Source organism: Colius striatus, chromosome 4, assembly GCF_028858725.1.
Source record: "Colius striatus isolate bColStr4 chromosome 4, bColStr4.1.hap1, whole genome shotgun sequence".
NCBI classification, from domain to species: Eukaryota; Metazoa; Chordata; class Aves; order Coliiformes; family Coliidae; genus Colius; species Colius striatus.
In genome coordinates, this window is record NC_084762.1 from 32,172,346 (window position 1) to 32,199,300 (window position 26,955).

At 37.3% G+C, this 26,955-nt stretch overlaps 1 protein-coding gene across 1 annotated transcript in view; it reads left to right on the forward strand.

Annotated features, from left to right (window-relative positions):
• GABBR2 (gamma-aminobutyric acid type B receptor subunit 2) overlaps nucleotides 1–26,955 on the forward strand; it is a 487,689-nt gene that overhangs the window by 348,935 nt on the left and 111,799 nt on the right. Inside the window, exon 13 of the mRNA XM_061995459.1 lies at nucleotides 6,015–6,137. Coding sequence (XP_061851443.1) covers nucleotides 6,015–6,137 — 123 coding nt within the window. The remainder of the gene's footprint in view (nucleotides 1–6,014; nucleotides 6,138–26,955) is intronic.

Consider the following 26,955-nt stretch of genomic DNA (forward strand, 5'->3'; position numbering starts at 1 on the left):
TGCTCACCCTAGAGAGCATCCTTCTAGGATGTTCTCCCTTTCTTTTGTATGAGTTGTGAAATGGGAAAGATGCCTTCTAGTTAAATAGCTTCTCCTGGCAGTAAGGCATAGAATCAACACATCCACATTTGCAATGCTGTGCCCGAAGATGCTCTGAAATTGTCCTCAGCAGGAGTCAGCACAGAAGAACCATCCTAGAAATATATGCATTAGAAGGCTAGCGACTGTAGCTATTCAGTTCTCAAAACCAAACTTGTATTATCATATCCAATCACCTAATATCACCAGTAGTACCACACACTCCACTATCCTGGAAAATAGCAAAAATTATGAAGTTCTCAGACTGCAGATGTCATAGTGGATCCTCACAGAAAATTATTTTCTTTTTTTAAAGTATATATACAAATATTTCATCAAATTAATCAAAATACCTCTAAGAGAATAAAATGTCTCAAGAGTAAAATGTCTTAAGCTTAGCTTTTTACTATCAGTGACTTACTGGCCAGAAAAACCTTACTCCTGCAAAATACGTATTTTTTTAATATGATAGCATTCACTCATTAAAACTAATGTACTTGCAGTATGAAAAGTATTCCCAATACTAATCATAGAATCTCTTATAGGAAATACTTGTAATGACTGTTGAAAAAAAAAATTGTGGAGTTATTGGAAACAAGGCATAATGTGTTTTCAATAGTTCTTTTTTCTCATTTCATTACACAATATAAATTAAGAAAATATCACAGAATAATTCACTAAAATATTAATGGCTTTAATAACTCAAAGACAGATATCTCCCTTGGCCCATGTATGACAATTACCTATCTACCTCTGACTGTACATCACCAACCTCATGGCACCACCGCACTTGTACCAGCCTACTAAATGTAAGGGTCTAGCCCTAAGGTGTCTGTTAATCGTACTGGGAAAAATGAAAGGGTAGTTTAAAGGAGGGAGAGAATACCCTGAAGGCAAGTTTAGCAGTGGTTATATGGTCTCTTTTTCCAGCCTTGCAGACATTATCTTTTTTTCCTTAAAAAGTGGTGGGGTTTTTTTGCTCTTTTCCCCTCCAGTTCAGAGGTAGGACTCCTATCAGCATGTACCAGGGAGAGGAACACTGGGTTTCAGACTGAGAGCTTCATTAATTCATTTAATTAAGTAAGATCTAGGAAGCTTGACAGAGGGATCCTTTAAACAGGGATTCTCTCTACAGTTTCCATCCCAGTAGTCCAGGGAAGAGACAAATGAAAAAAGTAGTTACTGAATAGCATTAAGTGTTTATCTAGCTAGTGCCAGAATGCAAAGGACAGGTCTGTAAGCTGGATTAGGAAAGGTCAATCTGCATAAGAGAAAGCAGAATTGCCTTCTTGAACAGTTGCCTAAATTTTCAAGGAAAAAGAAAATATATGTTTAGCCCCACACCTAAAAATAGATACAAAAATACTTCCAGCCTTACTGTGCTTCTCTGAATTAAATTAAAAAACAAAACCAAAACAAAGCTGAAACAAACCAATCACCAACATTCAGCTAATAGATCTTTCTTCAAAATTAAAAATATTTTATCTGAGAAAGGGAAGTGAAATTCCTAGTAATAAAGAAACTAACTCTGAAAAAAAAGCCAGGAGGAAATTAACTACTTAATCGGTACTGGAAAGCTATTTGTGGAACTCAGAGAGTACAAAGCTAATGTTGCATCCTGGAGAAGAGAGTAAGTCTTCATATGTAAGACTCTCTGTTCTTGGTTTAGAATGGAGTTCAGCTTTAACATCCACATCATATACATTTATAGAGTTGGTTTCTAATAAAGTAAGAAATAACAGAAAGTTTTCTTTAGCCTTGCCTGCAAAAATGTTTAATTGCTGTCATTTGCCAAATTGCCAGGTGATCCCATAATTTGTTGAGAATGGTGTCCAGCAAGACACAATGGATGTACTTTAGCAAGGAAATGAAAAAGCCCCACAAAAGGTCTGTGAAATAATAACCAAAGGGGCATTTGAAGTTGCCATGACAGGCAGTAGAACCTGTGATATTTCTTGGACATCCCCAAGTTTCATGGCCAGAAACTTCATCCCAGAGCTTTAGATAGGTTTTATCTCCTGCGATCAGACCACAAGGTCAATGGAAGATAAGGACTTAGATCTTGAACTTGCCTTCATGGTCACAAATTTTCAGAAAAAAACAAAAAGAATTTGCCCAAACAGCGATGTTGCTGAGATGGAAATGAGCTAACAATTTTGCTTCTGAGTGAATTTGTTTTTAGGACAGATAGCTTCCTATCCAGATCAATAGTCCAGACTGGTAGCGATGGCATTTATAACAGTGGGCAGCTCTGCCAGGATAAGACAGATTTACCTATCCAATCACAGATGGCAGAAAATAGTACTCACAGATGCTGCTGTATGAGAGCTTGGCTTCAGCAAGGAATCAGGAGCACTTACGAAAAAATGGATTATATTAGCCACTGTGGATTTCTCCCAAGATTGATTTACTGTGTATACCAGAAGGAAGATGAAAAGGGAAAAAACAAGAATCTTGTTCTGAAAGGAGAATGATATATCTGATTCTAAGGAGCCTCAGTTGCTCATGACTTTCTTTTGTCAGACAGAAAAATTGTTGGATTCACAAGATCTGAGTCAAGACTCCTTCAGTACATCTGGTGTTTCCCAAGGAGTGAATGTACTGAACCTAAGGAGTGCTGGTGGGTGGGAGTGATGGCTGGGGAGAGGGAAAGCAGGGCTTCCTGAGGGCGGAGGGAGGAGATCAGCAAGCCTTTTAGAAATGCTGCTAGTGATGTATTAATGACATTTCTCAGAGCAAATTTATGTTAGGACAAACTGCTAATCACTGGCAGAAGTGAAAAATAATTGAATCCTAATGTCTCACTCTGAAAAGCTATCATTTTGGTGAAGAGTTCAGCTTCAGAGTTGCATGGCCACAATGGTTTTGCCAAAGTAGGAGCAGGGTTGCAATGGGTGCATGAGATGCTAATGCTGTGCTGTACAGGACTCCTGTCCTTGGGTTATCTCACAGGCTTTCTTCTGCTTGCATTCCTCTTGGCTGTATGGCAGAAGTACGGGATGAATAATACCTGCTGCCAGTGACAGCTGCTGTTATGCGCCTCTCCCCTTCTGTACAGCAAAGGGCCTTTCACAATATAACAATATTAAAAAGCTCCAAGAGGTATCCAAGGAAGAGCTACACTGTTTTCTGGATTTCTGCTTGTATTTGTTGTGATATTACCTGCAGAAAAAAAAAAAAAAAAAAAGGTACTAAACTTAGATGTAAACTAAAATATGAATACAGACCTGCAGTAGTGCAAGATCAGGCACAGAACAAAACATAGCTGAGAGCAAAGATTGCAGTTAGCAGCATGATCCAGAATGGGAAGTGTTAATGTGAAATTTCTTTTGATTATAAGTTTTACTGCTTTTAATAATACCTTTTCATTCTCTTCCTTCTGGCGTTGCTGTACCAGTTTGATTAATATTACCAGATGTTGGTAAATCTGCATCTGAAGAAACCTTAATTTCATTATCAATATAGTCTTTATAAATTCAGAAGACAGAAGGCTATTTGGGTCACGTTTTACCTGTCCTGCGTAAAAAAATCACTACTTTCATTAGAAATATAAGACATTGTTACTGATGTGTTAAGGTATTATACAAGGAATTTCTGTGCTTCGGTAGAGCAGAGGGAAACATTTTTGACAGATTGTTTTTCCATATCTTTAAGTTTATCAAATGCTTGTTTTTAGCTGAAGTTAACTGTTCACACCCTCATGGAGGATGGGGGGTGGGGGGAGAAGGAAGACACACATTTCAGAACACTAACTGCTCTGATTTGAAACTGTACCCAAGATTGGTGGGATGAATTGCCCTTTGAAGATTCTGTCTCTGCTCACTGACTGCTGGGAGAGGCTAGACACGTAATGGTTAAACAACCAATATCAGTAAAATAAACCACATCAATTAAAAAGAAAGACCAGCAAAATTATGCCAATGAAACAAATTACCTAGCTATTTAAGAGGGAAAAAAAGACAATCGGCTTGAGGTGTCCAAATTACATATAAATCCAAATTCTGTTTGGTCTTGACTCCAAGCGATGTTCTTTCATATGTCTGCACTCATACTAGGTATGTTTCACCCAAGTCCCATTTAGAGGCATTAGGTAAGAGGTTAAAAAACACATAGGCTTTTTCTACATTGGGTAAAGTCATTAACCATCCTTTTTCAGCTTTGACTGTACCTTGGTAAACAATTAAAAGGTTGGGCATAATTATGTTTTCCCAAAGAAGACACATGACTAAGCTGTGTCTGAGAATCTCTGCTTAATATCTTCTTCCTTTTAAGCTTAATGAGGAACACCTTCACAACAGTCTTCCCTCCTGCACATCCCCAACAAGACACCTTTTCCTTGCAAAGTTCCTCTTGCCAAGCTGTCTGTCAGTCAGCCATACCACCATGAAGCTGCACCTTCATGCTTCACCCTCCCTCTCCAGGCATCATGTGCTACCTCTGATGAGATGGACATACTGTTTCATTACTTGTGCAGACATGTGAAAAGCACCATTTTCTGGTCCTTTGCGATCCTGGAGCTACATGGATCTACATAACTGGTCTCAGGAAATGAAAATAAAACATCAAATCCTTTAAATCATTCTGATTGCTATCTTTTATTTTATGCTTAGTTTACTCCAAATGGTTTATAAAATAAACTAGCAGATTAACAAAGTGATGCACAATATTGCAGAAACACCTTTAGAGAACACTAAATAATTTGAAAACCAAACTTTCTAAAGTTTCTCTTAAATTATTTCAAATGACATTCATTTTTATAGTTTTCTTATGCTGGTAGGAGTTCAATGCAAATACAATTTATTCTAGGTAGGAATACCAGCCTCGTCTGTATTAAGATTAGCGGACACTTCTGGCTTTGTAATGCATTTTCTGAATCCTAACAAGTTTATCAAATTGAGATGAAATAAACATGGCTTTATTAAGCTGCACAGGCTTAATATTTTTTAATATTTCATTTGGATCAAACCAACTGTATCTGAGAACCAAATCTAGGGAAAAAGATACAGGTTTTTCCACGTTGAAACAGTTTGGCAATATCTTGTCAATGTTGGATGAGTGTTCACTAGCAATACAAGTATGTGTTAATTTCTAAAACATGAACATAGACATAAGAGGACTGGTGTAAAGTTTATTTAGGCCTAATATTTATGTAGAATTTTGCAACTGAAGTTAGCACTTGCAATGTATTTTTTCTATGTTCGTTTGCGTAGAAGTAGAAATAACATAGGGACTGCATGCAGTTATACAAGATGTAACACGTGGTTTGGCATGTTATTTTTATTAGCAACTCTTGTTTTCTTTTTTGAACTTCAAATCCATGCAAAATTAAAAACATATAGTTGTGTGTGCATAAAAACGTGTAACCTTTTTAATATAGAAAAAAATACATCGTACCTTTCTGCTCCCTGGGTAACAAAGGCAAATGTTAAAAAACACACAAAACCTCCAAAATTAACTTGTCTTTTTCTGCCTTGCAAATGTATTTTCCACATCTGAGAAGGTTATTAAGAATCAAACTCTGCAAATTTTAGTGAAAATTATCTCAACTCTGCTATTCTGAGAGATGTAAGGAACACTTCCACATTTGCGTGTATAAACACAATAGTGACTCCTTAAAGGTATTATTTTTTTAATTTTCAGGAGTTAATATTAAACCTAGACATCGATTTTACTATTTGTTCTCCCAGTTTCTTTTTAGAAATCAAAATGCACTTTAGATACTTCTAAAAACTGTGAAACAAACTACAATAAATTATGTCTTCTTGCTTTCATCTTTTGATATTTCTGAAACTTTTCTACATTTATTGTTAAAAAGTCTTTCTATTAGAAACCTGTGTTTTTCTCCCTATATAGGAACAAAGCTGTACAGGGATCTATCTATGGCTGATGGGAATCTCCCTCCCTTTTTTTTTCCCTTTTTTTTTTTGTCTCTCCAGATCATTAAAGACCAGAAGCTACTGGTGATAGTTGGAGGGATGCTACTGATTGATCTTTGCATCCTGATTTGCTGGCAGGTTGTGGATCCTTTGAGAAGGACAGTGGAAAAGTATAACATGGAGGTATGTCCTCAAGCCCAAGTAATACTTATGGTTGCGTATCAGTGTCTACAGCTTTCTGTAAGACCAAGCTAAAGATGCACTAGGTTAGACGACAGCAGGTCAAGCTGCATATATGGGAGGAAGAAGGATTCTGGTTTTTAAAAGCAAACAGAAATGAAATAGGTGCAACCAAAGGAAATGGTATCTCTAGTTGAAGGTGCCATGTTTCTGTCACTTGTGAGAGATTTTAGACGAAAGTGTTGTAAACACAGGAGAATCCTCTACTAAGACTCTCTATTAGACTCTCTTGCAATAAATAATAGATTATCAGAACCCATTAGCAGATTTCAGTAAGAGCTCATTCAAGATAAGTGCAGGACAGGTCACTGCTTCGACTGCATTCTTTGTAGAGATGTTCAGGAATTATGTTACCTACTGCTGTATTTATTTTCAGTAATAGCATGTGCATACATACATACTGATTTTTGCTATTTTAATGTCATTCCCAGAAAGGTCATGCTAGAGATTTTGATAGGGAGGAGGTAATAGCATAATGCCATCTTTAAAAATTTTGCAGCATTCTGGTAGGTTTCTAGAAGCAGAACTTTCTGAGCAAACTGACAGCAAGAAATATGGCAGCAACAATGAAGAAATAGAAAAAAAAATCTGCATGTAGATTAGCAATGTTTGCGAGTTTATTACCTCCACATTGAAACCGATGATGTCTGAAATGAGATTATATGAGGACAATCTAGAAGTGTTATCCTATTGCCAATACTTGGCAATCAGTAAGTTAAAAAAAAGATTATTTTCTCTTCTGATGTTAACCTTTGTAAGAAAAGATATGATATTTTATTCCATTGTTTTTTATTTTGCTCCTACTTTGCTGTGTAGCTCTGGAATTTTTTTAGGAGGTTTTGCTTATAATTTGTATATAGTTTGTAGAAGATATCTTAGAACAATGCCTCCTAAACTGCAAAGGATCCCGTTCAAGAAATCAATCAAGAGTCTAAAAAGATACCTTTCAGTCAACCACTAGAGTATGAACTTTATTTAAAAAAAAAAAAAACCCAAACTTTCCAGTTATTACAGTTATCGATAAAATCTCTAAAACATAACTGAAATTTGTCTTTTGGAGACACTTCTGCTCTATCTTTGTAAATAGCCGTGTTTCCTTCATTTTGTTCCAGTTGCTATCCAACTGGTACAGCTGCAATCCAACAGTCAGTACTGTTAACATTTTCACTGCTTAAATAAAGTCAAATGTATTATGATGAGTAGTCACCAAGTCCTTTTGAAATAATGCTCATTTCAGTGAATGAGTGAAAGGACTTTTACCTTTTTTCCCTGATCAGAAGGAAGCCAGAGCTTAAGGTTCTGATATCAGAATCACTAAAGTGAAATTTATGCAGACATCAGCAGTAATTGTAAAATTATCAAACTATAAATACCATATATTTGAAAAAACAATCTTTATTCAGTTTTAAATGATTGCAATTTCCACCCAAATTTACCAGTGGATATTCTTTGGTTGCGTAACATATACCACTGAAAGCTTAACATGTTTGTTCCATGTTTAGTACTGTCTGGAACACAGGTCTAGACACAGTTGCCCAAACTTTGTATCAGAACAGAAACGCCCTTGGAACTATGTTAGCCCATGCAAATACATGTTTCTTTGAACGCACGCACAAGAATATGTGATATTTTGACTACTCAGCATAGACTTTACTTAGTTATTACTGTAAGTTAATCAGAATGTTCTTTTAAGTTAATATATTTCGGGACTGAAGAAAATAAAAGTATTATGCAAGCAAATTTGGTCATTAAAATACTATGCATATGTTTTTCTTTTATATAAGCAGTGAAGTGAACTGCAATTTGCTTTACCGAAGCACACCTCTTCCAGTCTCAGAAATGCCTTAGTAATAGCAAATAACAATTGTATTTGCTTTTATAATTATTCGTATTATTTGCTTTTATAATTATTAGGGGATTTTATAATTTTAGGGGGTTTTAAGTGCATTCTTCATTAGTGAATTCTTTACTTGAGTTTGCCTGAGCAGGTATTATCTTTTGTGTGTTTGAAAAGTACTTACCACATTATAAGTGCTGCTGGAGACAAGTTTCTGTTTATTTCAGGAATATCGTGTCATGTATATTCCATGTCCCAATTGCTTTTATGAAATAATTTTAAGAATATTTTTCTTGCAGTTAAAGTTGATCCAAGTAATACAGACTAAACTAAATGTAGACTCCAAAGTTATGAAGGCAATCAGTCATTCTAGCTAATGACTCATTTGAACTCCATTTTAATTACAAATACTCGTTGACTTCCTGTGTCAAAGTTCTGCATTTGGCCAGTATCGGGTGGTGCTCTATTAACTGTCTTTTCATAAGCATGTCAATTGAAGTAACCAAGATAAGAAACCTAAAAACTTACAATGCCTTTTGCTATTTGGCATTATTCACAAAATAGTTCATTTGAATACCAACACCAGCCAATTATTAAGTGCTTTTTAAAAGTCCAGACTCCTTTTCTGCAGTTTTTAGTAAAGTCAAGCTATCAATGCCTTAAAAGCTGAGGATGCTTTTTAGTAGTCTACATCTAAAAATGGGAAGTGAAGGTGCTTGTAGTGACTCTCTACCCCTGACAGAAGGAAGAAATCAGATGGGATGTTGGATCTGTCAATTTTCAGACTAGTCTCTGACCATAGACATCAGATATCCTTTTGAAAATCACATCTGTGGCTGCCATAAGAGACCACATTGAAAGTTTTAATGGCTAAACTGTAAGGCATTCAGATACTCCAACTATCAGTAGAGCAGTTATTTGATGAATTATATATAGGCAATAAAGTGATTGGATAAAAGCAAACAGGTTACAGATAAAGACAGGGACCACCTAAAAAAATTTCCATAGCTGTACACTCACCTGCTGCAGATGAACTGTGAAGTTCCCACTACATACAGTTCATACAGAGTACTGTAGGCTTGGTTCTCACAATACACAAAAACAAAAGCATTTCCTTGACACAAAATGCCTCTCAACTTCAAGCAGCAGTGTAAGAGAAGGGAATTAATCTGTAACGTTCATCTATTCATCTGTTTTGCTTCTTGCACTGGCTGTAACATTTCTCCTTTTGCTAGTGTTTCAGACTAGTGAAGAGATCAACTGTGTTTTTTTCTCCCTATCTTCTTCCTAGGCTGAACTGTGAAATTGCTTTTTTCATCATAATTCACCTTTTTTGTCATAATTAAAATTCTCTGCAGATATGATCAGATATCAACTAGGTTCCCACCAGACTTCAGTTTCTGCCATTCATGTGAACTGGCATCCTCCCTCACCATACCACCAGCCATGGTCTTGGGCTCAATGGGTCATGAGGAATTACTGTGCTGCTGTGGCTGTGGCTGTGGAAGATCCTCTACCACCTGGATTTTGTCCTGGTTTCGTAAGAGGTGATGTTTACATGCAAGGGTGCTCCATGTGTTTTTTCCTACTGCCTAACAAACTTCATCAAATACATAACAATACTACAGGTTTTATGGAAACAGACAGCGTGTGGAGGAGAGGCACTGGTAGTGTCTTCCCTAAGGATGGGGAGCAAAGTGAGTTTATCCCTCTGTCTAAAGACAAACATTAAAAATTATCTGATATGGCTTCACAATTAATTAGACAGAGAGAATCCAGCCATAGGAAAAAAAAATACATAGGAAACCGGCTTGCTCTAATTTCAGTTGCTCACTGGTACACCTGCATTGAAATGAAACCACAATCTCAAACAGCAAAATCTTTTACAAAGTGGAATCTGCTTTCCAAGTGAGATAGCCATATAATAATTCAGTTAAGTCCTTGGTACAGTTCAGTAAGTCTATGTGTAGACTATGTGTAGTCTCACCTCTCACTTGTAATACAATGATGCAATGATTATTTTGCTCAAAGTTAGCATCAAAGCCTCTGATTGGCTTGTCTTCTCCCCACACAAATGACACAGACTAAATCACCATGGCCTTGGAATGGTAGCAATGATAATGTTTAATAAATACGAACTTGTACACTACAAGAGATGGGCTAGATTTTTTTTATTCCCAAGGTGAAAAGGTCTTGCATATAGTGTTTGTAACAATAATGCTTTGCATACTGGATGGCAATATTTCTTGTAGAATTATAAAACTCGTTTATCCAAGGCAGCAACCATTGCATTCCTGGTCTTAGTACTAGTTATGTAATTATCTTTGCAATGTCTCATCTTGGGCAAGCTTATGATAACATCATCAATATTTAAAAATAAACTTAATTCTGGTATCTGGAAGGCCGGTGTTGAAGGTTTCACACAGAACTGCCCTGGAATGGTGATAAACATGAAATAGAGAAAAAAACAAAGTGCAATTTTAGAAGGTACAGAAGAGAAAAATGTGCCAATAGCACAACCTATTTGGACTTACATAGCACTGCTATATAAGTAAAATGTGAAAACTAAGAAGGTCCAGCTTTATATAACATTTATATGTTATAATGCTATAACAAAACTATCAATGTGCAAGGAAGATTGAGTAGGCCATGCCAGTGGCAGAGTAGTGCAGCTTGTTAAAGAAAACTTGTAGTTAGTTCAGATTAACAAATTTATCATTTCAGTGATTGAGGCAGAATTCCTATGAATTCCAAGTGTATAACTGTGCTATCAGACACATATTACTAACTGACAAGCCAGAAGATTAGCTTTGACTGGTATATTGAGGGAGTTATAAACATTGCAAATGCAAAAAGTGGCTGTGCAAACTGGACAAATATGCTGCCCAGACTAACTCATTTAGGAGTAGTGACAGCTTTGTAATTCGACAGATCAGAGAACCCACAAAGAGAGAATTAACCCTTTATTTAATTGTGATTAGCATACAGAATCTCTTCAAAAGTGTTGATATCTGAAAGACTTCTCTCTAGCTGCAAATACATAATTTTTACCTTTGATGGCTTTGAAGAAGCAACAACCAAAAATGATCAATAGAGTGATACTCAACTTTTGAAAGGGAAACAATATAAAACTGATGAAGCCTCTTAAGGAGATGCTGAAGAGGACACTGTAGAGAGTTAAATCTTTGCAGGTGGCTTGGAGAATATTAAGAATATAATATTGAAGTCAGAAAGTAAATGCATGTCACACATTAAGTAGGATTTGGAAAAAGAAGCATGATGAAACAGCAGGAAGACATCCTTCAGAAAAACAAAGTTGCGTCCAAATGAGGAAAGGGGAAAGGATGATAAAGTCTGGTAAGTTAAATGTAGAACTCAGTAAGGCAGGCAGAAAAGTCTTGAAAAGGCAAAAAAAGGAATAATAAATCTTTCTCTAAATATCAGTAGCAGGAATTTTGCTGGGGGATCTTTGAGGACAACATTTGATCAGAAGATATGAGCGTTGCGTGCAGAAAACAAGGCCACACAGAATGAGTAAATGGTTGCTTTGCTCCTTTATTCAGCAAAATTCTTTTTGAAAGAGCTTGTGGAGGTAGCTATGCTAGAACCCTTCTGATGAATTCACTGTGGAGTGAATGGAGTTGTTGGTAGGAATAGAGAAACTGATCAGAATAAATCACTAGAAACAGGTTATATTCTCTCAGGCTTTCTAAAGCAGTTCAAACAACTAATAGTAGAACTACTCACAGCAATATGTAATCATTAGCTCAGAACTTCTTTGATACCCAAGCAAAATGTTGCAAATGCATTGCCATGTTTTCAAGACAGAGTGGAAACCTCAAACTTGTAAGTTAATATCTGAAGCAGGCCAATTTATAAAAATTATAATCAGGAGTGGAATTAGAAATAAATATGCTACACTGGGGAAGGGTTGACATGATACTTGTAAAGGAACAAATCATTCCAAAACTCAGGGAAGTCTTTTGAAGAAGCTAGCAGGTGTGTGAACAGAAGCTGACTCAGTCTGCTAAGTCTCCAAAAAGGACTCTGCTATCATCAGAGGCTCTCATGGAAATTAAGTAGTCATGGAATAAGAGAAAATCCCTCAAATGGACATAAAATTCTTTAGAACAAAGAAACAGAATTAAGGAATAAATAAAAGTTCATTTTCCAGGAAGGAGGAATATAGTCAGTAGAGTCCTTCAGGACAAGTCACAGTCTCTGTGCTGAGACCTGTGTTGTTCAGTGGAAGATGAAATGAGTGATGACAAAATGTTAGTGTTTATAGTAAGTTATTCCAGAAAATAAACATCAGGGCTATTGTGAAGAATTCTGGAGGAACATTGTGAAGCTCAACATAAAGTAAAATGGTCTTTCCTGATTGCAGCTGCAGCAGCAAACCTAAATATTATTGTCTCATTTGCTATGCAAAGCCATACTAATATAGAGGAAGATGGTATTTTATGTTTTGATTTTAAGTTCATCTAGAGGAAATCCTTAAATAGACTAGATATATTCAGTACATCTTACATTTCTTTGAATAAGGCAGAATAAACCTCACGATAAACTGACCCAGAACAAAGTCATATTAGCTCACTTGACACAACTCTGTGAGCTCCCAGTAACGTTGAGTATACTCTCAGTAGATGGATGCACGTGCAACAAGACTGGAGGAATAAATGGTGTTCCTAGGTTATCTCTGTTTTCTACGAGACTGCTCCAGGTGTAGTACCTGAAGAAATGAATACTCCAGATAAGTTGTTTGGACTGTGTGTAAATTCAACTCAATATACAATTCTAGAAGTTACAGTAGCAATGCCAGGCCACTTATAAGTGAGGGTTGTGTGAACATAACTGAGATGTGATGTAAAGAAAACTCAAGAACAAGTTCATGTATTAGGTGTGAAAGAGAAGGAGGTGTAAAAGCGTGTCAAAGGCAAGCATGGTGCTATATCCTAATAGGCTAGTTAATTAAGAGCAGAAGCCACCAAATATAAAACTTTTCTTTAGGATAACCTTTTGTCCTGCACAATTGATTTGTCTCTGCATTTTTAAACAAAAGGCATGTGAAAATTGTGATTCAACTGCACAATTGTAGATTAAGGATCATTTTCATAGAAAATGATGTCATATAATAGCTGTTTACATGCTTTTCCAGGGTTCTTTCATATTGTTGTGGGGTTTTGTTTCTTTTAAAATTATTTTTTAATTTTGTTTTTCAGCTGCTAAAGAAAGTGGAAAATACTTTGGCCCAAAATTATTTTGGCGGGGGGGGAGGTGAGGATGTGAGTAACATAGGTTTGGAATCAGTAAAAATATCTGGTTCACATTCATATGCTCAAGTAGATTTGTGCAGTTTCTTTGCCATTTTGAAACAAGCAGATCATGTTCTCCTCTCTTTCTGGTTATGTATATATGCATTAACAGATGTGTTTCAGGGACGTTGTTAACATTGTGCTGTTGGGCTATTCAGTCAACTAACAGCTGGATTAGAAAGAACTTTGTCAAATGTACATTATGAAATAAGTATATAATTGGCTGAAGTAGTTTCTGGGGGTGTTCAGCCTAATGCAGGTCAGAGCTTGTTAGTCAATTTGTTCTCTAAATATCATAACGCCCATCTGTTTCCCCTACTATTTTTTAAATAAATTTAATTTCTTTCCTTCCAATTTGAAATATTACAGGCTGTGGGAGCCAAATGTCTCCTGAAATCTGTAGCCTGCTTTCAAATGCTGCCATTGTAGCTCACAGCAGGCAGCCCGCCAGCAGTAGCTGAAACTGAGAACTCTTACTTGCATCTGCTGGGTCCCACCGGTGGCTGGCAGCCGTTCCAGAAAGGAGGAAAATGAATGGCCATTAGAGTCAACTGTAAACCTTCCACCAGTCCAGAGGATCTAGAGCAGGTCCAAAGAAAGAGTAAATATTAAGGAGCAAAAGCTAGTTTACTTCTCTTTCTAGTTTGACATCAGTTTCCAAGGAAACAGAACAAAACGTGAGAACTGGGAGCCAGCAGCTGAGATTGACTCAGCTGGTGGCTAGTCCTACTTCTGTTCCCATGGAAACACGTATCAAGTTGGCAAAAATAAAGTAACAGGGCAGGGTCAGTTCCAAAATGGCAGGATGTATGGCTGCTGCTTCAGCTACTTAATGGAACAAGGGTTGCTGGTATTTATTTCTCTTCAGTAAGCAATTCCAGTTTTAATTCTGTCTCCATTATTGACTTCCCAATAAACACTACTTCCCTACCTCAAGAATGTAGAAACCACTAGCATCGACAAGACTTGTAATTCATCTTCTTCAGTGGTTTGTTTTCAACAATGACGGGCACAAATACTTTCTGAGGTGGATGCACATCTGAGTTCATCAGTCATGCTTAAATTTTCGGCTGTGGCTCAAAGTGAGTAGGACTTCAAATGTATAGTTTTATGTCTCATAACTGTTTTACATGCTCACTATTGGAATACTTTTCTTTTTCCCATAAATGTCAGTTAGTTTTGACTCTTGCCAACTTTTCAAAGTTCAGCATAGCTGCTAATTAGGCACTGCATGAAGAAATTCTTTTTGCAACTGTTGCTTTTCAGTCTCATTGAACCTACATTTTTTTTCTTTGAGGGAAAAAAAGGACTGAATCTTCCACAGCTACTTCTGCACTACCATTAATTTCTATGCATCTGCATGTTTACTATACAACTTCATTTTCCTCTTCTTTCTTCGGTAGACAGTCTTAATCTTATTAAGCTCTTTTTACTATGACATAGAAATTCTAGAGCATCCTTTTTAATTAGGAGGACTAATATGGCATATTTTAGAAGATCTGTGTAGTAGTTGTATCTATTATTCATCCTGTTCCTTGTATTTAGTGTATTCTTTTTCACTGTTGTACATCATTACACAAAATTTTGGACTTTACTGTCAAAGTGATTCCCAGATCACTTCCATGCACTAATTAAGACTCAGAAAAAAATGTAGGAGTAGCTCCACTCTTTTTAGGTGAAAATGGCTTTACAGTTACTGAAATCAAATTCCATTTGTCATCATATGGCCCACTCAGTTACTCTTCTCAAAAATCTTTAGACTCAATTAACCTCAATATTTTTGTCTGCAGATTCTCCTGCTTGTGCTGTTGAGCAAGACTGATTTTAGTATGGAATTATGTTTCTGAGACTGGAATTATTACTCTAGAATGCAGAAACGTGATACTGGTGGAGGTTTTTTTTAGTCTATAATTATTACTTGTGCTGCTGTTTTGTAGTCACGCTTCTGGCATGTCACTGCTGCTTTGTAGACACTTTACTGTAGCTCCTGCAGTTCTGAGGGCTCAGCTACCAGAGGTGCCCAACAAGACATATCTTTTCCACTGCATTTGGCAGTCCAGATTATTTTCCCTTTGGGATTTCAAAGTATAATCCCCAGTCCCAGGAGAAATAGACTGTTGGAGGAAAGGAAATCAGATGGCAGATATCTAACACCAGTAAAATCATTACATACACATGGATTAAAAGCAACCATTTACTGCTTTTGGTAACAACGCGACTGTGATTGCAGTGTATAGTGTGAGACCACTAGTAAATAGTTCACAACCTAAATACTACTAAAAGCAACAGACATACTGTCTATCGGTGGTACGTGGCTGATTCACACAGAAGGCACTGTGACAGTTTTGTTCATTCACTGAGGGGGCCCAATATATGACAGACCCAGTGGCACTTCTCTTTAAACTTCAAATACATAGGATATATTTATTCAGATTTATTCCTCTGAAGACTCAAAGAAGAGGCAAAATTAACATTGATTTTATGCTCCTTTGTAAGGCTGCAAACAGCTATAGAGTTACTATAGGACAACACTGGTGCTTCTTGGCAATCAGGAACTAATTATCAAATAGCAATGTACCTAGCTTTGGGATATTTCAGCATTTATTCAGCAGTGCCACCCTTACAAGGGCTTAGGAGCTCATTTCCTCACATGGTTTCTTCATGTTTTCAGAGATAAATCTCTGAGAGATCTCTGGACACATTTTTACTTGAACTGCATATTAAGTGTCAAGATTTAGAGGCATTATAATCCATCCAGGAACATTTTTTGCTCTTTTGTCAAGGATTTGAGTAGTTCTTAATATCAGAAGCAAGAAAAACAGGAAAGCTCTCCCTCCATCAAATGCCAAAGCCTGATTAAGAAAAACTTCCAGAAAACAGACTCCAGGAACTCATTAATATTCCTTGTTGCATTCTATCATGGACATTCATTATTCAGTGCTGTAACATCTCTGTTGTTTTCTGGAAGCAAACCCCACTGTATAGCAAAAGACAGACTTCAGTGCTTATCTCAGGAAACAGATGCTGATGCAGATGAAATGACACATAATGAATTAATACAAAAATATGCTGAGGCTGCAATAGATACCAATAAAATCTTTCTACCAGACTTCTCTGAAGATAATGAATTCTGAGTTAAAATAGCTATTAAGGACAACAAACTGTCTAATGTAATTAATACATCTTTGGGAAGAAGACTATTTGCTGTGCCTTAAAATGTTTAGTAGTTTGATACTGAGAAGAGACACTCTGGGTGTCTTTGTACACCCTATCTGTGGTACTCAATACCTTTAGTCATGAGCAATCTTACAGAGAAGGCAAGTCTCAGCATATAAGTGATTGTAATCGGTATTGTTCACCCAGAATGTCCTTCTGGCCAAGACATTGTGCTGAAATGCATTCATGTCAGTGATGGATTAGTCCTTCTCTCAGTGGGGAGAAGCATGCCATCTAGTTACCTGTCACAGATCTTTATGCAGTGCTTGACCATGGAGTAATGATGTCTCGTCTAAAAGACACACCTTGGCTTTGCACTAAAACCACTTCACTGCTGCTCAAACTTAATAGATACTGACATACCTTTACTTAGAGGCAAAGTGCCACGTGGATCACTTCTGTTTCTAGCGTACAGAGGGAGACACTTGGTGAACTAGTTAGACGGCATGAGCACACTCAGAGGCAATAAGCAGATGGTAGTGTTGGAAACTTAACCCATGGAAAACAGACTTTGTGCTGGTGAGAAGGCCTGAAGAAGAACTTCCATGCACAAAGCTGTTGTCTTTACAGCTATGCACTATAGGTCATTTCACTTCTGTATTTAATTCCCCTGGATTCCTCGCTGTTCCTAAGCACTCATACAGCTGTAACTAATGCTAATATCATATCTGTACTCATACCCTGAACTCATATTTGAACTCATACTGTCCCACCTAGGCAAAGCAATGCAGTCTTAGTAGTTTATGTCTTATTGTCTGCGAAACAACAATACATGTGGGCAAGGAAATATAGATAATTTTGAAACTGTTTTTAAAATCATAGAATTATAGAATGGTAGGGGTTAGAAGGGACCTTTAGAGATCATTTAGTCCAATCCCCCTGCAGAAGCAGGTCAACCTAGATAAAGTCACATAGGAATATGTCCAGGTGGGTCTTGAAGACCTCCAAGGAAGGAGACTCCACAACCTCTCTGGGCAGCCTGTGCCACTGCTCCATCACCCTCACAGTAAAATAATTTTTTCTTATTTTTAAATGGAACTTTTTGTATTCCAGCTTCATCACATTACCCCTTGTCCTATTGCTAGATACCATAGAAAAAAGGGATGCCCCAACCTTCTGAAATCCACCCATTAGATATTTGTAAATATTACTAAGATCTCCCCTCAGTCTCCTCTTCTCCAGACTAAACAGCCCCAGTTCCCGCACCCTTTCCTCATATGAAAGATGTTCCAGTCCCCTGATCATCTTGGTGAACTGCACTGGACTCTCTCCAGAAGATCTCTGTCCCTCTTGAGCTGGGGAGCCCAGAACTGGACACAGGACTCCAGATGAGGCCTCAGCATGGCAGAGCAGAGGGGGAGAAGAATCTCCCTTGACCTGCTGGCCACACTCTTCTTGGTGCATCCCAGGATGCCATTGGCCTTCTTGGCCACGAGGGCACATTGCTGGCTCATATTTAGTTTATTATCAATCAGGACTCCCAGGTCTCTCTCTGCAGAGCTGCTCTTCAGCAGTTTGACCCCCAGCCTGTACTAGTGCATGGGGTTGTTCCTTCCCAGATGCAGGACTCTGCACTTGTCCTTGTTGAACCTCATGAGGTTCCTCTCTGCTCAACTCTCAAGCCGGTCGAGATCCTGCTGAATGGCAGCACAGCCTTCTGGTGAAACTGCCAGACCTCTCAGTTTGGTGTCATCAGGGAACTTGCTGAGGGTACACTCTATGCCCTCATCCAGGCCATTGATGAAGATGTTGAACAAAAAGTCTGCAAGTACTAGTGCAGGATATTTACTGCAAGTGCCTTAAGCCCTTCTCTGCTTGAGTTTCTCATACAGTAGTAAATCAAGACCTTTGGATACCTGTATTTTATGTATATAAAGATTCCTTCACTTTAGAAGTTAAAATTGTTTCTTCTCTGATTAGCATACTGCAAAAATTCAAATGTATATTTCATATGTAAGTGAGCGGAAACTTTTTGGGGGTCTGTCAAACACTAGCATGAATTTTTCTATGAAAATTGCAGATTATCACAAATCTCATCACTCCTACAAAAACAAGGATTGTTTCAGAATTAGCTCTCTGCAACACCAATATCCAGCAGAACATGTTTATGCATATGTATTTTTGTTTTAAAACATGCTGCCATATATTCTTCTCTCCCCAGAGAAAAGAGAAAAAACAAATAATAGCTATTAACCACATTGTTAATGGGACCAAAATGCATTAGCAGTGCTTCAATGACATATATATTCTTTAAAGCTATAAAACTGGGGGGGACACATTGCTTTATAATGGCCTGAATCACCCTCTAATCTACTTTCCAAACTGTCTTTGTTCTTGTACCTCCAACAACTTCATCTGTACTCTGGGAAGTGTGTACCTGCCTTCTATGCTTCTCCATCTTTCTGTAATGCTTTCTATTGACCACATCCATGAGCTCTCGTGGTTACCAAATCTTACCTCGTGATCACTTTACCATAATCTGCAGGTTGTTGATAAAACTGACTGTGAAAGGACAGCAAACTTCTTGCATAGGTGCACATCGTTTTAGATTGGTACCTACATGTGCACACCTATTAAAAACTGTCAGTGACCTGACTACCAGCAGTCATGGTTTAGGCACTACCAGGCTCGTGCTGACATGCTTGTTGACAGTCAAGGCTTCCCAGCAAGACCTGATTTAATGGTTTATGGTAAGAATCAAATATAAACGTTTACTAATTTAACTATGTGGAAGTGGTGGAGTGAGTTCCTGATGGATGATGGTGGGATGGGCCCTGAGGTCGAGGTTTTGCAGAATTTGGTAAGATATAGTGGCCAAAGGTACCTGAGTCAGAGCTTGGGAGGGACATGGAAGAGCTGATCTTGCTGCTGTTACTGTGTGCCATAGAAATATGGAAAAGTGCTTCCTAAAAAGAGAGACCTACTTCCCAAAGCTGTAGTGGTGGTAGTCTGTACAGCATGTCTTGTCCCTCTCTGTATAGGCTCGGTAGGCAGCAAGAGTACTGTACCTCAAAGGAGTTGTTCTGTGACCTGTAGCAGCTGCCTACCTGTCCTTCACCACTGTTTATGAAGTCCTTGTCCAAGTCCATCCCTGTGTGAGGGCTTGTGTAACTGCTTCTATGTATTCCTAGACATTGTTCTCATGCCATGTCCCTTACAGCCTTTAAAATGTGGGAGCAGCCCTTTGGCTTAAAATCAGTTTGTATGAAAAGACTATATCTTTTTCTCAGTTTTTGCCAAAATACACTTTTTGTTATCTTATTTTTGATGATTGAACATCAGTACTATCTCTGGGCATACCTTATATAACAAATACTTAATGTATCATTTTATTTGAGGTCTTCTGTAATCTTGGTGGAGTAATTAATTTCTGTTACCTGAAAAGGAAGATCTGATGTAGAAATTTGGTCAACATTCTCTTTACCAGAAAATGCTGAGACTTCATTCTTGCCTTAACTCTAGCAATGTCATGGATTTTTACATTTCAGGAAACTCAGTGTTGTCTTTTAACTGCTAGGTCTTGAAAACCTGTATTAGCCATCTTAATTTTTATCATGTCATTTCTTCCCTAATATATAACTTTTTTTTTGTATCAACTTCCCTATTACTGTGTACGGGACTCCTATTACCTCAACTAACATTTGGCATTTAAGTGCCTTGATGTACTGATTTCTTTCATGCTGTTTTATTCAACAGTTTCCATTCATTCTGTGGTATTTTTATTGCTTCCTTATGTAGCATCTGTGACCCAAGTAAGAATTTTAGAGATTGGAGAATTTTTTTAAGCAGTTGATAATTCCTTTCTTACTAATTGCTACATCGGGTTAGGGTTTACAAGGCTAGAATTCTCATTTTATGGACATACTCTGCTTACATTTAAAAATTATTATGCCTGCTTTTTTCATTAACAAAATATTGTGTAATTCTTAGCAGTGTAGAATAATCTCTTCTCCCGTGTACTCCAGAATTAAGTACTTAATTCTTACTTCTCTACTTAATTTCAGTAGTTTGCATGTAGGTGTACATATATATGTATTGCCACCTCTTTGTGTTAATATGTACATCTATACATATATATAAAATATCTTGAGAGCTGATATTTCAGTTCTGGTATCTGGTCAGGGATAAATTAGATGACCATATGTCCAATTAAAGAAGTCTTTTTCACTTTTTTCTAATAGTCGATGTGCATGTATTTTTCCAAGAGGCACAGAACAGAGAATGTCTCTTGCTTTCTGTCAGTCTTCACTGTGTGAGCTCCTAGGTCATGTGAATTTCAAGAATCTCTTAGGGACTGGTATGGGATCCAAACATAATACAAATAACTTGTGATTCTGATTAAAATAGGCAAAAAGACAGATTCTCCCATTATATGTTTCTGTCTGCTGATTACTTCTGTGCAGAAAGGGAATTTTGATCTAACAGCATTGATGAGTCCCCTCACATTTTGTGGGACTGTTACAAATGAAAGTGCAACACAACACCTACATCATAAATCTGTAGAGCTAATGATAGAAAGTAATTTACTATGGAATTTTCTATTTTCAGTAATACCATTGAGCTAGCACATAACTTTATGCAGCAGATGAAAGCAAAATGAAAATTTCTTGCTGTCAAGTCAACATGGAGGTGTTCTTCAACTTTATTATATAGGTTGAAGGCACATATCTTTAATGTTTTCATTGGGGTCTAATCTTACAATAATGCTGTGAGCAAGGTTTTAAAGCAACTTTATTTTTTTATCTTCTTAATTTGCATATGCTAAAATAGAATAAAAACCAGCCAATTGAAGCACTGTGGAGACACATTCAGAATAGGAATGTATATGTGATGGCAGATCATCAAACAACATTATAAGAAGTGTCATTACAAAGGAGTTAGGCTGGAGCAATACAGAAAATATCACTGTGGGGGCAGGAGTGTGATAATTTGGATATTTTTTGTTTTTGCCAGTGTTTGCAGGGTTTTTTTGAGAAATTCATAATTAATCTGAAATGAGTCATATCAGAAATTATGAAAGTTCAAATCAGGCTGTTCAAATGATGAACTTTGACAAGTCATTTCCACAAGTCACTATGACACTGGTTTCGTAAAATGAAAACCCAAGAGAAATTTCTGTTTTCAGTGAAGATTAAATGACAGATGAAACTGATTGTAAATCACTGCCAGACGATAATCAGTTCTTGATACAATAGTACACACCTAGAAGGAAATGTAATCTTAGAATCACAGATTCATAGAACAGTTTCCACTGGAAGAGACCTTTAAGATCATCAAGTCCAGCCTTTGTCCCAGCCTTATTGACCACTAGATCATTTCCCTAAGTGTAACATACAATGGTCTCTTAAACACCTCCAGGGACGGTGACTCCACCACCTCTGTGGGCAGGCTGTTCCAATGCCTGACAACCCTTTCAGTAAAGAAATTCCTCTTAACATCCAGCCTGAACCTCCCCTGGCAACAACTTCAGGCCATTTCCTCTTGTTCTATTGCTTGTTACTAGGGAGAAGAAACCGACCCCAGCCTCACTACAGCTTCCTATAATTGTAATTGTAGAGAGGGATAAGGTCTCCCCTGAGCTTTCTTTTCTCCAGACTAAACAGCCCCAGATCCCTCAGCCATTCCTCATATGAGACGTGCTCCAAATTCTTTACTGGCTTGGTAGCTGGCCTCTGGATCCTCTCCAGCATCTCAATGTCCTTCTTGTAGAGAGGGGCCCAAAACTGGACACAGTATTTGAGGTGTGGCCTCACCAGAGCTGAGTACAGGGGAATGATCACCTCCCTGCTCCTGCTCCTAATGCTCAGTAGGAGTCAAAAGGCAAACCAAATGTAAGGAATTAAAAAAAGTAGGGACTAAACATAAAGCTATGATGGATCAATGCAATCCACAGATGCTGAGGATCTGTGCTTTCCTATGTTGTCTTTCCAGCATATATCAGGGTAGTTAATCTGCTATGAGAACAAGATCTGCAAACATGAAACTTTTTTCCTGTTGTCTGAATACAGCCTCATCAACTTCTTTCTGATTGGTCAGTAGCAAACACCAACCACAACATATACGACTTTGTTCTGCCCTCTGTTCTTAACCTATAAGCACTGAACTGGCTCATCATCCATCACAAGGCAGAGCCTAATGTATTCGCACTGCCATGTCACGTACTGGGCAACTTTCCCTTTCTTCCTTCACAGTCTGTTCCTTCCTATCTGTTGCAGCACTCAAGTGGTGGGAGCCATCCTACCCCAGCTCTGTGTCCCCAGTGGGGATGCAGTCCTGCAACCGCACACATACCTTTAATCCCATCTGTTGGTTCTCCATGTTGTATGCATGCGTTGGTGTACAGGCACTTTGAAGAGAGGCTACATCCTGGTGACTTTCCAGAAAAAGTGTGAACACTCCCCCGCCACCGTTCACTTCACCTCGTCCTCCAAGGATTTGCATGCACTCACTTCATGTGGGCTTCCTTCCATCCTGTTTTGTTGTTTTAAAGCTCTTTCTTGTCTACCTCACCCTGCCTAGTCTTCTGCTGTTCAAGAAAATGTCAGTGAGCTGTTGCCTATGTCTGATGAAATTGTCAGATACCTGTATTTCCGAAAACTGTTCAGTTCCTCACTGAACTTCACCTGTGCTTTATTTACTTATGGGAATAGAAGTGCTGTGTGAAACAAAAAAAAGGCTTTCAAGGTTCAGTAGAAATCTGTGCAAATTATTAGACAGAAAATCTAATTTCCACAAACTTTTTAGTCAATTCTGTTTAATGGTATTTTGTTTAAATGTAGTCACTTCTGATCAGAAAATGAACTCATAAAGCAACAGATACATTCAAGAAATACAAAATGGAAAACCTCTGCTGTTAAAAAAGTCTTTAAAAGTACATCTTGCTTAATTTTGCAGAATTGGGGGATATATGATTATTATGTCTAAATTTCTTGGAATATTAAAGAGCAGGAGGGGAGATGAACTATTCAAACTACATGTCAGTACTGACACATAAGAAAAATAATTAAAAATTGATGATGAGTTAACAGAAGCTGGAAGTGAAATGATGTTTCTAAAGCACTAGTTTAATTGAATATTCAGAATTGTCTCATTTTAGGGGAACAATGATAAAATATTTGAAAGTCAGAGTTTAATAAGTATATGAAGGAGATGATATGATGTGGAGATTGGACTCATGTTTCTGTGTTTATAAACTGGATCCCAGATTTTTACAAAGACCTTGTGAAAACTGCTTGCATTCCAGTTATTTTCCAGTTAAAGCCTGGCTAGCTTCACCTGAATTTTGTGATGTTTTTAGCCACAAACGGCTAACACAAGAGACAGAATACCACAGATATCACTGCATCTCCTTTAAAATGGTTCATTTGCCTCAGGCTTTAGGATTTAGCTGTAATGAAGATGAAAGATTGATGGCTGACTGCTGACCTACTTTGACGAAATGAAAGAGCAGGTGGCATACTGCTGACTGGAAAGTAAAAGGCTGTACTAAATGCAGAGAAATAAAAGCATGGCTAAATAAAGTCTCTTTTAGATCACAGCTACTTTTCAGTAGCCCAACTTGGAATAATACACATCTTGGAACCTCAAAAATCTCTTTTTATATATAGATATATATGTATGTGTGAATATATTTAATCTATTTGAAACAACTATTTTAATTTTAGGTAAGAAGGCTCTATGAGTTACTGTTAGGGCTTTGAATCTATCAGACTGTCACAGCGCATTGTAGAGACTATTAGGAGAAGCTAGAGAAGGCAAAAAAAGATTAGCTTAAAATGTGACAGACTTGTAAATATGCTTGCAACAAACTGTCCTCCAAGTTTTGGCTAACCTTTGGTGAGAGAGAAACGTGTTCATCTCAAGTCAGAATTAAGGCACTTCCAACTGTGTGACGTATTTAATAGTTAGCGACAAACCAGTCCTTCAGCAAAGAGCTGCCATCTTTTATCTAGAACCATTGTGTTCTAATTTGTGTGAGGAACCCATAAATAAATCATGAGAACGGGCTAAAGGAAAGCATTTTCATTTTAATAGCAGTATTGTGTTTGAAGCAAACCAGTAAGTACTTTGGCAAATGCATCTCATGTTGACCATCGAATATTGCTGCAACTTCTCGTGGCTTTTTCTCAAGTTTACAGAAAATAGAATAGTTTTTAAGCTAATTGCTTTAATTACAAAGCAAGTATCTTCCCTGTTTTGGAGCAGGTAGAGAAGAAAAGAACCATATTGGCTACCTTGAGATCTAATGAGAAATGGACTGAGCTGCAAGCCAAGAGACTTGAGTTGTAAGTGAACATCCTCCCCTTACATCTTGCATTTCTGCACTTTCAGAAGCCCTCATTGTTCAACTACAGTGTCATGCTGACATCCTGAAGTGAAAGAAAAATTTACAATTTAAGTAGGTCCCTCTATATTCAGCTTCAGATGGCAACTAGTATGTCATTTAAGACATCCAATTCTCATTCATTTGGAGAAGAATCAAAGATATGTGCCATTATTAAATCAAGTCTGGCTCTGACTTTCCTTCAGTAAATTATTATAAAGGTTCAACCATGTGATAACAGGCAACTTTGTAGATCCTTAGACTCTTGTTCTCCTATATGGAGAATTTAGTATTTGGGAGCAATTCATGGGAGATACCAGGCTATTAAGCTGTCCAATCTGTAACACTTCCCAAGAACTTGCCTTTTTTAAGTTCAGGAGTAAAATCTGGTTTTAGTGTCTGACATTCAGCTCTGGTATTCTAAGCGCCTGATATTCTAAAATACCTTAGTAGGTCATTAGTCATTTTTGTACTATATTTATTTATTTATTTTCCATTTTTTAAAGAGGAGACAGATAGAGGAACTGTCCACTTATTATTTTGGTGTTATTCAAAGCCTGACAGTGATTTTGAGGGATAACAGGGAAAACCATGTATGTGTGCATCAGACTAAACCTTTTTTTTGTCACCACGTAAAAAAATTGTACTTAGAAGAAAATTTACATCTGTTTTTTGTATCTGTGGTAGGTGCAAGATAGTTGCAGGAAATTTTGCCTTTGAATCCAAATAGTACAAGGCATTAGATACGTATGTCCTGTAAAGGATAGCATTTAGTTTCTTTTTTTTTTTTCCTCATAATAAATTTTTTTCCTAAGTTGTTGCATTAATAGTTATGTGTCTGGTTGCCCATAATTATAGTCATAATAGTGGGTGTAGGAATTGTGTTATCAAGACTTCCCTTTCTCTGGCTTTGATATACCTCATGAGGTTGATCTGCCTGGACATGTTCCTCTGCGACCTGACCTAGGTTGACCTGCTTCTGCAGGGGGGTTGGACTAGATGGTTGGTCCCTTCCAACCCCTACCATTCTATGATTCTATGAAAGCAAACTTGTTTCTTTGTACTTCTACATCCCACGTCATAGACTCTCCATCATATATTTACACCATTTTCAGCTCAGGGGGAATACAGCCATATTGAATCTCTGTATAAAAGCTCTAGAAAGGGCAAAATAATTAGTTATATAATGATATAGTTAAACAATAAAGCAAGTTTAAAACTACATACTTGTTTTCGGAAAATAACGTTAGGATGATTCAGAATCTTTTAAACTTTTCTGAATGATAAAAGAGTTTATATACACCAGTGATATGGAAAAACAAGAAGCCCTTTCCTATTTATTTTACTTGACCAAAAACATAAGAAACAGGAGTGAAGATGAGGGTGACCTAAGGGAAAAAAAGAAGAATATTCCTTTGGATCAAAATCCCAGACCTCATCAAAGAAAAAAAGACAAAAATTACTGTGCTTGGGCATACCTAAGACACGCCTATGAAGAAGATACCACTATAATTTTTCTAGACACAGATTGCAAAGCAGACTAGATCATGAAGTCTAGCCTTTAAAATTGTGGGGTTTGAAGTGTGTCTGGAAGTAGGATCAGTTTAGTGCAGTTAGTAAATATTCATTAGAAGGAACACTTGCTTTAAAAGATCTAGTAAAAAAAATAACATAGTGAACTTATGTCAATAATTTTCTATGTTAGAAATATCCCACACTTATGTAAAATGGATACTGTTTTCCTTTTGGATAAAATTAGAATCCATGGAATTTTACTTCTGTTGTTAGGAGGGTTTAAATAAAGATGTATTCTAAAGTGGACATATTTTCTTACATCTCTAAATTGATTTTGACCTGCCTTATACCCATCTAAATCACATCAGAATTCTTGACAGTGTACAGTTATTAATGTAAAACTTTTCTCTAATTCTGCAAATTTTCCACTAGTGCAACTGAAATATTTTTTACTGAATTAAATTAAGCCAGTGATGCTTATTATGTAGGGAACTCACAGATTTCCTGGCTAACAAATTACCTGTCACAAAGACATGCTCACTCTAGGTGGAAGAA